This window comes from Acomys russatus, chromosome 6, assembly GCF_903995435.1.
Source record: "Acomys russatus chromosome 6, mAcoRus1.1, whole genome shotgun sequence".
NCBI lineage: Eukaryota > Metazoa > Chordata > Mammalia > Rodentia > Muridae > Acomys > Acomys russatus.
This window is the reverse complement of record NC_067142.1, coordinates 49,260,048-49,271,545: the sequence shown is the minus strand read 5'-3', so window position 1 is coordinate 49,271,545 and position 11,498 is coordinate 49,260,048. Positions and strand designations below refer to the sequence as shown.

The 11,498-nt window shown below is 44.9% G+C and overlaps 1 protein-coding gene across 2 annotated transcripts in view; it reads left to right on the top strand.

Moving 5' to 3' along the window:
• Positions 1 to 11,498, top strand: part of Rgl1 (ral guanine nucleotide dissociation stimulator like 1) — a 260,437-nt gene that overhangs the window by 141,792 nt on the left and 107,147 nt on the right. The window contains exons 1-2 of one of the 2 annotated variants that reach the window (XM_051147578.1): positions 7,966 to 8,147; positions 9,301 to 9,411. In XM_051147578.1, the coding sequence (XP_051003535.1) occupies positions 8,121 to 8,147; positions 9,301 to 9,411 (138 nt within the window). In that variant the 5' untranslated portion in view covers positions 7,966 to 8,120. Of the gene's footprint in view, positions 1 to 7,965; positions 8,148 to 9,300; positions 9,412 to 11,498 lie in introns of those variants that run through there. The other variant, XM_051147577.1, reaches the window with a different exon arrangement.

The following is an 11,498-nucleotide window of genomic DNA, read 5'->3' as shown; positions in this document are numbered from 1 at the left end:
TTCCTCAAAGCAGAACCCCTTCTTATTTTAGCTTTATGTACACGTCCCTACATTCTCAGAGTTCTAGTCCTAAAACTTTTAATTTTGTTTGTTTATTTATTTGCTTTGCTCTCTCATTTTCCTGTAGCATGCCATCGAGTTGCAGCATTTATTCTTCCCACCCCACTCAGATTCATTCCTTTCTTTCAGAGCCCTCCAATCGCCTCTCTCAGTGTAGCTGCTAATTTAGAAGGGTGTTCCCTCAACAGCCTGCCCTTGGTACTTCCTCCCCTCGCAAGCTAATTTACAGACCAGTATTAGAATCATCTAGATGAGATGGGCATGGTGGCACACGCCTGTAACCCCAGCACTTGGGAGGCAGAGGCAGGCGGATCTCTGTGAGTTCGAGGCCAGCCTGCTCTACAAAGTGAGTTCAGAACAGCCAAAGCTACACAGAGAAACCCTGTCTCAAAAAGCCAAAAATAAGACAACAAATAAATCTAGTCGATGTGCTAGATTTTATCACTTCAAATTATCTTTTTCTGGTTTTGGTTATTTTTTTCTTACAATATATTTTTATATATTTTTCCTCCCCTAGATCCTTCTACATCCCTATCTACTCAACTTCATGCTTTCGTTGTCTCTGTCTGTCTGTCTGTCTGTCTGTCTCAAAGAAAAATAAACTAAAAGAAAGTCAAAATAGACAAACCTAAAAATTTTTTTTAAAGGAAAAGAAAAGAAAGGTGGAAAACCAATCAAATGTGGTTGGTATGGGTGGTCACACTGTTGGAGAAACGGATTTTTCCTCCCCTAGCAGGTCTCAGTTGCAAAGAACTTCTTGGCTGGGGAGGGCTACTTTGTCTACATGTGTTTGCTGGACGGCGGGGCCCAGCTCTCACCTCTTTCTGTCTCCTTTGAGCAGATGGTCCTCTCTGTAACCTCCCTTCCCTTCCAAAGCATGCTTCGCCTTGTCTTCAAAAGTGTGAATTTTAAGGAATAGTTTTATTTAGTCTTTGGAAATGTTTTACATGTATCTGGTGCATCTTAATGATATCTACCCCACTGTCCCTTCCGTGCCCCTTCTGGAGGAAGACTTGAAACTTTGAAAAATATACTTTAAACTCATGCATATATGTGTGTGCCTATGTGCATTTAAGCCCAGGTGTCATGGAAGCCATGGGTTCCTGGAGCTGGAGTCACAGCTGCCCATGCCGGTGCTGGGAGCTAAGCTTGGGTACTTGGTAAAAGTAGTATGTACTGAGCCACCTCTCCAGCCCCTGCCTGACGGTTTCATCCTCTCAGTGTCCCCTTGTTCAGCTCACTTGGGTCTGTTAATTTCACTTGCTGATCTCTATCTAGCATTCAAAAATCATTTTCCCCCATTTCCTTTATGTTTTTTCTTTCCTTCTATTAGTATAATAAACAACCTTAAGATAGTGACAATACCTAATATTTATCATTCAACCATATTTACTAGTTCCTTATTGAGTTTATAACATGCCCTCTCCCCATCTCCCTGTCAAGTCATCTCTTCCTCTAGTTATTTTTGGCATCTGCAGTGCTGTTAGCCATAGCAGGTCTCTGTGTGCTCAGCTTTGTGAGGCGCTAGCACAGAATGGGGCTATCATCCTGACATCATCCCTGCCTCTACAGAGCTTATAGTCTAGTAAAAGACTCTCGCAGCTGTCAGTGCGGTCATTCAACTGTGGTTGGGTACAAGGCAAGAGGAATGTGGTGCTGTGACTGCAGATGAATGATATGGGCATTAACCAGAGCAAGAAGAGGAGGCTAGGTGTCCCACACAAGGAGAATGATGTCTTCAAAGGCCCCGTGGCAAGAGGCGTCGGACCTGTCCAAGATATCAACAAAACCTGCGCGGGGAAGGAGGCTAGGGGTGGCCAGAGGCCAGCCTCAGCCAGGCCAAATGGCGAATAGGAAGGATGTAGGCTTTTACCCTTGGCAATAGGGAGCCACTAGAGGGGGTAAAGGACAGGGAGATGGTCACGTGGCTTGAGAAGCCCACTCTGTCTAGGATGAGAATGGGCTGGAGTGGGCAGGAACGTTGAGCCCAGCATTTTTCTGGGTTTGTAGCAACTGGGTAAATACTTCTTCCTGACTGAACAGGGTGCGAGACTCAGGGCCCACTCTGTGACCCTTGTGTCATGAAATTCTGTTTTGAGGCTATAGAATCTTGAGCTACTTATAAGAAGGGTGTGGCTTTTAACTCATTAGTTTCCTGTACCTTTTGCAGTTCTTTATCTTAACACATGCGGCTCCTGCTGCTAATAGCATTGAGTAGTAACAATGGGGTTGAGTACTGTGCTAAAGGCTTGCTGGATTTGTTGATTGGTGGATTATTTGATTAGTTTCTACTGTGAGCCAATGGCAGAAGTGCTTATATTCCGGTCTTCTTATAGGACTAAGTGGGCTGAAATGAAGGCCTTGCCTCAGAGTGGTCAGGCTAGAGCTTACCTGGAGATGTCTCTGACTGAAGAGCCATTGTTCTTTGCTGCTTTGTCTTACCAGTCCCCTTTAGTGGAGCTCACTACTACTTCAATACCATGCTCATGACAAAAGGAGGTTCCTGAAGCTTTGGGGGGGAAAAGGTGATCTGGCTGATTGTCCAATAACTCTTTCCAGAATCTTGGCCAAAGCCCTTCATGTTCAGGTTCAGTCGCTCATTCACTTTGCCCCCTGTAGTGTTTTGTCACATGTTGCCGCTGATTGTTGTGTTTTGATCTTTTCATCTCTGTGGGCACATTTCTGGCTGTGTTCTTTTTCCTTTTATAGAAATCTACAATTAGATGAGGCATTAATAATGTACATTAGCCCCAGGTACAAATAGTATTCCATAACTTAACGTCCTCTGTAAGTGAGCATCGCCAGCAATTAGGAGCATCCACCAACAAGTGATTAAAACATTAGCTGAAAAATATTTTCTGTGATGGCTGTAGGAGTCCTCTGCCTCGAGCCTGGCAGTTGTTGAGTGGTATTTGCCTATGCCAATTGTCCTTATTTCCATGCCTTAGGGCATCCTTTTCTTTAGTTACAATAGATCTGTCTAAAATTGGCTCATAATTTGTTTACATGGGTAGAATAATCTAATAGCAGAACATTGGTAATTTTAATTGGTACCTTATAGTATCTCTGTGATAATTAATAAGGTCAGTTTGGGCGCAGAAAATGACAGCAACTGTCTACTGTTTAAGAAGTGTTTAAAGGACCATTCATCCTTAACCAAGCATGACTGGCTGTTCTTATCCTTTGCAAAGCAAGGTTGAAAGTTCAAGCAAAGCGTAGGTGAATGGAGCACCCCCAGGGTCTTTGTTGTTTTTTTGATTTTTGGAATTGGTGATTGAACCCAAGGCCTTGTACGTGCTAAACACACACTTTATCAATGTGTTGCACCCCCCAGGCCAACCCAAGTTTTCACAGCTGGAAACAACCCTAAACAGAATGCCCAGTTGACCCTGGGAAACTGAATGTGGGAAGCTAATTGCTAAGCAGCATAGCCTGCAAACCTGAAGACCAGGAAGAAGCATTCATGGGTTGCTAATAGGATGGAGTACTTGCATTTCAGCTACACCTAGATGTTGCTCGAAGTAGGATTTAAATGATTTATTTGTTTACGCCTTTTTCCAGCATTGTTGTTAGGGATCTAGAGATAGCTGAAGGTATAGTTATTAATAAAATTATTGCAAATGGCTGTTACCAGTTTCATTTCAAATCTGTCAGCAGTGGGTAGGAGAGGCTGCCCTTTAGGTCAAAGTTGTGGGTGGGTGGAGACAGCTGCTACTCAACCATGGTGAGGCAAGGTGTAAGGGACTGTAGACCATGCTCTTCCTTCTCTCCCCACAGTCATTGTTATTACTGCTTAGAATGCTTTCCTCTAAGCTTTGGACTGGGCATAGGACATTGTAGTCCAGCCTTGAGTTTGAAGATGACACAGCTGAGGTCTTGCTGTTTCTGGCCATTTTATATTGGCATTGTCATCTTCATGACAGGGTTTTAAAGTGACTTCATTAAGGTATGAGTGACATGTGACGTGCTGTTTATATTTAATATTTATAATTTAATGAGCTTGGAGATCAGAGCACAGCCATGAAGCCATCACCACCATCAAGGCCAGGGACAGATGATCTTCTGCCATGTTTCTACCCACTCCAGTATTATTGTAGCTATCATATTAACGTAAGACCTACTCAGGCAACTTAAAATACACAATACAGTAAGTGTAGGCCCTGTGCAAAAATTTCTTTTATAAAAGAAACTTTGTTTTCTTTGGTCATTACCTTCTACTCTTACACCCACCAGGTATCCCCAATCAATTCTGCTTTTATGTGTCTGAGTAGTCAAACACTCACTGACGTGAGATCTTACATTGTCTTTCTGAGCCTGACTTATTTCCCTTAGCATAGCGTCTTCCAGGTCCATCCATGTGATCTTTTAAAGAGGACTTCTGTCTTTTTAAAATCTGGACAATACTCCGCTGAATCACAGTTTCTTACATTTGTTCGTCCATTGATTGACATCCAGACATCTCTGTGAATAATGCTGCAGTAAACATGGAAGTAAAGGTGTTTCTCAGAGATCTGGAGTTACGTTTTTAAAAAGTAAATACCATGATTGGCATTACTGAATCTTACATTTTAAAAAGTTCTTGAGTCCTCGTAGTGGGCACTGCTTACATTCTCAGCAACAGTATACTAGGGGTCCCTTTTCTCTTATCAACACACTATCTATCTATCTATCTATCTATCTATCTATCTATCTATCCTTCTCTTCTTCCTTCCCCACCTCCCTTCCATCTCTCCTTTAAAAATTCATTTCTAGTTAGGGTATAAAATTTTATAATATTTTCATAATACTTCTCATTGTCTTTTGTCCCTTCCTCACTTCCTCCCCTTTGGTGAATGATACAAGATATCTTTTCATATATTTGTGGATGGCTTTATAATTGGATTATAGCTATTCTTCTGCTATTGGATTATAGGAATTCCTTGTCTATTATGGATATTAATTCTTTGTTGGTCAGGTGATTTGCAAGTTTTTTTCTCTCATCCTATAGATTGCCTTTTCACCCTGGCTAGGTTCCTCTGCTGGGCAGAGGCTGTTTGCTTTGATGTCCCGCTTGTCATCTGCTCATAACTCCTGTTGGTTGGTAGTTTGGGTTAGCATGGACATCTAACATATTAAACCTTGAAAATTACAAACAGGTATGTATGTATGTATGTATGTATGTATGTATGTATGTATGTCAACAGAAGGACAATTAGAACTAATGAACAAATACATTAAAGTTAAGGAACACAAAGCCAAAGTTCAAATATTAGTTGTGAACCCCCAGTACTGGGGCAAAAGTAGCCAGAGAGGTGGCTCAGTGGGTACTTGCTGAGTTTGGGACCTCAGAACCCTCATAAAAGCTGGCCATGGCCTATATACCTGTGACCCTGGGGACAGTGAGCAGACAGAGCATGATCTTGGGAGTTCATTGGCCAGCTGACCTGGCCAAAACTGAGCTTCAGTAAAAGCTTATCTCAAAGTTGGAAAAGCAATTAAGGAAAGGCATCCAGATGTCAACCTCTGGCCTCCACATGTGCCAGCTCAGGTGAACTTACCCTTCCCCTGACCCGCGCATGTACATCAGCATGCATACACATGCATTCACACACACGCACATATACTGTTTTCTTGGTGGCCTATTAGAGTGTAGGTAAGGAATTTACTAGGTGAGTAAATTCACACTGACTGATAATTTGCTTCATACACCAACTAATATTTTAATCCAAAAGCCCCATTGCCTATAGGTGAAATATTTAACAATACAATTTAAAAGCCCTGTTGACTTCAACATTTTAATAGTTGAAAATCATATAAAGTCAGCTATTTTGTTTTTAACCTTTTTTTCCCTTTATAAAAGAATGTTTACAAAGTTGCACCTTCTCAGGAGTAAGCACAAATAATTATTGTTGGTAAGCCTCTCTGGAACTTTAATATAATTTGGAAGACATCATTTCAGATTTCTCCACATTGTAGACATGACACAGCTTCTTATGGTGTCTGGGCCAGGAGTGCTTAGGGGGGAGGGCAGCAGGGAAAGAATGGAACCTTTGGACAACTCTCCATGCACTACGTGATTTTCACGTGTTATTTTATTTAACTCTTTTGAAATTCTGTGAGGTGGGTGTTTGTCCGGTTTTGCAGCTGTGGAATCGAAACAGAGGGAAGGAGTGTGGAAGGTGATTCCCACTGTTAAGTCTGGGCTTGAGCTGGGTCCTGCTGTCTCTCCCTTTGCCCGCCAGGTACTCAGTCAAGACACTGCTGTAGGGTGAGAGGGAGGAGACAGCTGCAGCCTCGGAGGGCTTGTGAGGTCCACGCCATTCCCCAGAAAGTCCTGGAGAAAAAAACCTGCTTATCTAGAAAAAGTTTTGCTACAGTCCTCAAACTTCCGGCCTAGATTGGGTTTGAGTGGTGGTGAAATTAATGTCAAGGGTTGCTGACCTGCCCTCCTTTCCCTCCTTGATGTCTTCAGAATCACCAATTTAGCCCTAGATCTGACCCGGGACCCTGAGGAAGGCTAACATGCAAGTCTGAGGTAGGGCCTACACGTAACTTCTCTCTCGCTCCTAGGACACTCTGTTCTGAATACTGAGCAAAGCAGGTGTGTGTGTGTGTGTGTGTGTGTGTGTGTGTGTGTGTTTAATATTTAAATTACAGAAACAGCCCCGTAGCTTCTACAGGAACATTCTTCTCTCTACACATCGTGGACCCCTGAACATTTGACTGAGTGGCTTGGTGACATCTGCAGAGTGTGTGTGTGTGTGTGTGTGGGGGGTCCTTTGCTTCCTTGGTGTGCCCTTGCTGTCATTTCCTCTGCTCCTCTGGAGACCTCAGTGTGTTGGTCTCCCTGACTTTTCAGCTCATGATACGCTTATTACTAATCACAGCTCAGAGCTATGACTTAGCATGACAATTGGGAGAACTCTTTCAGATTGATCAGGGGCGGTGCCTGGAAAGCATGAGCCCTCAGGTTTTCGTAATTGGTGTGGAGTTCTGGCAGGTGTAGTTTTGACTGTATTATTATCGGTTATCTCTAGTTGTTAATTTATTAAAATCAGATCTTTTAACATGTAATGTATTGTCCCACACAGACATTTGGGTTAAGATAAAATTCTCACCAGCAGTGCCCCCTTGAAAGGCTTTCCCTGCAGTAATTATCCCATTGTGTCTCTACAGTGCAGACCCCCCATGGCTACTCATAAAGACTCCACAGCCCCCAGGACTGCTTATGGCCTGTGTCACCTACTGTCAGATCCATCAAACCCTTCCCAGCATTGTCTTCTTTCACCCACAGAAGCCTTATCAGAATGGGGGGTGGAGCTGATGCATGCTTGTAATATCAGCACTCAGGAGACAGAGGCAGGAGGATTGCTACAAAAGTTCCAAGTGGTCAAGACTAGCCACCTTGAGGGGATTAAAAAAAAAAAAAAAAAAAAAAAAGCAAGAATGAAGGGTAGGAACAACTCTGGGCAGGTGCAGGGCAGGGTAGAGCCCCTGGGAACGTTTTTTAGATACCCAGGTATCTTCTGACTTTATCCTAATGAAAATGTTCCCTGAAACCGGGGGCACTCTGATTTAATTGCTCTAAATTCCAAATAGCAGGCAGATCACACAAGTGTCCCCAACTCTGAATTCCCCCAGTTGCCTTCAGAGAAGCAGGCAGAGGCTGCGCACACATGCCCCATGGCACATATGGTTCTATTTTGGCACCTGGTGACCACCAGGAAACGCTGATGAACCGGTCTACTTAAAAGCGTCGTTTCCCCACCGTTCCTGAGCTGGAGAAACGATTGCTTGCTCCCTTGATCCGTGGGGCTTCCGAAAGGGAGAGTGCGCTCGCAAGCACAAACAGGAAAGCCTGACATCACGGAGCGGCGGGGAGGAGTCTGCGGCCGCGGGCTCCCGGGCTGCTCGCTTGCTCCCTGGCCGCGCTCCTTTGTGGCCCAGTCGCGCGCGGCGGCCAGTGGGACAGCGGGGCGCGTGGGAAGCGCGGGGACCCGAAGCCGGGCCGGAGAGACGCCTCGGCCGCCTCGGAGCAGGGCGCACCATGCAGCGTCCGTGTACGGGAGAGAAAACTGAGAATGAAATTGCTTTGGCAAGCTAAAATGGTAAACGCGAGCTCCCTTCCTTTCCCGGACTCTTCTCTGCTGGGGAAATCTTCCCACCTCCCGCTTTCTTGGGCCGGGCTGTTGGAGTCCTGTGGAAGTGATCGGAGCCACCAGTACCGGCTCCGAGTTCCGAGGGGAGCTTTCTCACTCTGCTTTTGTATTTATTTCTTCCCTCTCTACTCCTCCCTAGAAACGGTGCGGTCTCAGGCATCGCCTGCGGGGTGTCTGGGACAGACTGATGCGTGTCAGGAGAGCAGAACTTGGAGAGGACATAACTCAGTCTCCGGAGCGGCGCCTCCCCTCTCTCTCTCCCTCTCTCCCTCTCTCTCTCTCTCTCTCTCTCTCTCTCTCTCTCTCTCTCTCTCTCTCTCTCTCTCTCTCTCTCCTCTCTCTCCCCCCCCCCCCCCCCCCGCCCCTGTCTCCCTCTGTCTCCCTCTCTCTCTCCTAGCAGCAGCCCCTTTAATGCAGATCAGAGGTTTAGCTGGCTACATAGCCATCTAGGGGGTCGCTGTGTACATTTCAGTGGAAGCTTTGAGAGGATGCCCTGCTTTCTCTGCACTTGCCAGAGGGTTTTCCACCCCCCCCCCCGGAAATAAAAACTTTCTGTACCCCCTAACTTTTTTTGGCATTCCAAAACAATGACAGTAGAAAAAGAAATACAACTTCACTTCCCAAAGAGGGCTCTTGGCATTAAAACACTTGTTTGCGTGAGGTTAAAATCGACATTGCTTAAATGTTTGTGTACTTAGAGAAAGATAAACTTTTGTTTTTGCAAATGAGTTATTTTTCCTTCACTTAAAGGCACAGAGTTGATCAGGACTAAATCACAGTTTCCTTATGAAGAAAAAAGTTGGGAAAAAACCGACCTAAGATATGTAGCTAGTCTAGGAAAAATAACTGAACAGGAGAAGTCAGAGGATCCTGATACCGCAGGAAAGGGCTGCAGGCCAAGAAAATCTCAGCCTCATCTATGGCAGTGTGTCTTGTATCGCGCTGATTGGAATATTTATTCCGAACAGCCTGTCTTAGGCTCTGAGTGCTGCTGTGAGCTGGGAAGCAGCTGGGGTAGATTGTGGTGAGCAGAGAGGGAAGAAAACAGCAACAGCACACACAACGACCCTCTTTTTCTTTCTCTTTTTCCCATCCTTGGCAGAGCTCGATTCAGGACTGGGGTGAAGAGGTAGAGGAAGGAGCTGTTTACCATGTCACCCTCAAAAGAGTCCAGATTCAACAGGCGGCCAATAAAGGAGCGAGATGGCTAGGGGTGAGTAGAGCTTCCAAGATCACTAACTCGGAATTTCAGTGTCTGCTCTTCTGTGAATATCATTATTATTTAGCCTAGGCAGCCTTTCCTCGCTCCTTTTTCTCCCCTTTGGTCTTAAAAAGGAAACTGCTGATGGCCAAGTGTTTGCACTAGCTGCGCAGATCTGTTTTAGTGTTTGGTGTTTTCCAAAGCATCTTCCCTGAGTTTGTCAATAATTCAGAGCCTTCCGGAAACGTCTTGAGGTATTTGGCAAACAGATTAGGGGGTGGCAAAAGATGAAAGACACACAGAACTAGCCAGAAAGCACTGCCGTAGCCCACTGTGCCCGAAAGGCGTCTTTTTTCTCTCTCTACGCCCTATGTATGTATTGATGCTGACAGCCAATCCCTATTCCCAGAAACTCAGAATGCACAAGCAACAGGCCATTCAAACCTGCTTCCTTTGAAGGGTGGGAGTTCTCCCATTGTGACCGTCTTTCTGTAGCACAGGAATAGGAAGATGCATGCTTGTATGTAGAGTGTATGGGGCCTGTAGAGTATGTGGTAGGGAGCAGACACTTGGAAAAAGCTGCTTCCCATGAACTGTGGGAAGGGTCATGTGAGTTTGTAATTTGTTCAATGAATCTTTCAACACATCCCAAATGAAGGGACTGTGCAAGACAGAAAGCCCGGCCATGGGACCATGGTGGACAGGGACATGTGGGGGAATGAAGGAATTCTTCAGTTGGAGAGAGGAAAGTGGTTACAAATAACATAGAAACCTGAGAAGGAATATAGCGGTGGCCAAAGAGAGACAAAATGGGGAAAGTGTTTACTTGGCTTCATAAGAGCCATGCCAGCACTTGTGGGTGATGACCTTCAAAGCAGTGAGGAACAAACGCATACTTGCATTGAAACTTATTGACCTTAGTTCCAGAACACTCAAGGTTTGGAGCAGTGTTCCCAGGTGGAGTGTGGAGTATCCAGGGCTTCCTGGGAGGAGCAGAGGCAACATGGCTTGTAAGTCTCAGAGTCGAAGTCAGGAAGCCAGGAGCCATGTCTTCCTCTGCCATGGCTGCTGACACAGGATCCCCACTCTCTAAATCCCCCAGTTGACCTTCCTGACCTCCCTTAGCTCGAGATTTCCCTGCTACTATGCTTGGGTCAGGATATTTCTGACTGGGACAGTAAGTTGTTGGGGACACTGAAGATGTGGCCTACAAAGTTAGGAAATTTCTTGGTGAAAAATAGAGATCTTTACTTATTACCAAGCAGGTGCCTTATTCAGAACATGATCCTAAAATTAACTGTTTAAGAGTTTTGACAAGTTGCCGTGTTGCTTTTGGATGGCTTTGTGTGTGTGTGTGTGTGTGTGTGTGTGTGTGTGTGTGTGTGTACACATTATTTAAATGTTACATTGGTATGTTTTGACCTGTGTGACTATTTCTAAATGATTCTTAAGCTCTGAACCAGTTGTCTTCAAATAGCCTTTGCATTTTCTGGTGTTGGGTAGTCCTGACCACCTGGAACTAACTTTGTAGACCAGGCTGGTTTTGAACTCAGAGATCTGCATGCTTCTGCCTCCCAAGTGCTGGGATTAAAGGCGTGTGCCACCACCGCCTGGCTGTTCTCATCTTTCTGATAATACAAGTGTTGCATGGGTGGCAGTGTTAGTGCCTAGCCAGATATGGTAGCAGTGAAATAGCAGGAGCAATACAGGGGACCCCAATAAACTGTCGCTAGCTTAGATATCGATAGTTACTTAGTGATTCTTAACAGCTGGTCTGGTCACTGGACTCCACTTCTCTTCTTATTCTGCCATAGCCTTATGCAGAGTTCAGAGGGGTTGGCTCTGAGTTAAACAGTAGCTCTGAAATACTGAGACCTATCAGCTAAGATTGTTTCTGGTTCATAGAGGAGCCCTGCCCTCTTCCCGTTTAAACAAGTGACTCAATGACACCACATTACTCATCAAAAGTTAGTTCTTAGAACTCTGTGCCTTGAATGCCACTTGCTTTCTTGTCTTAGGTGTCCTGTGGGGAAGCTCTGGTTTTTGTCCTTGAAAATCCCAGACTTAATTTAATATGACTCAACCAATTGAGCCATAGG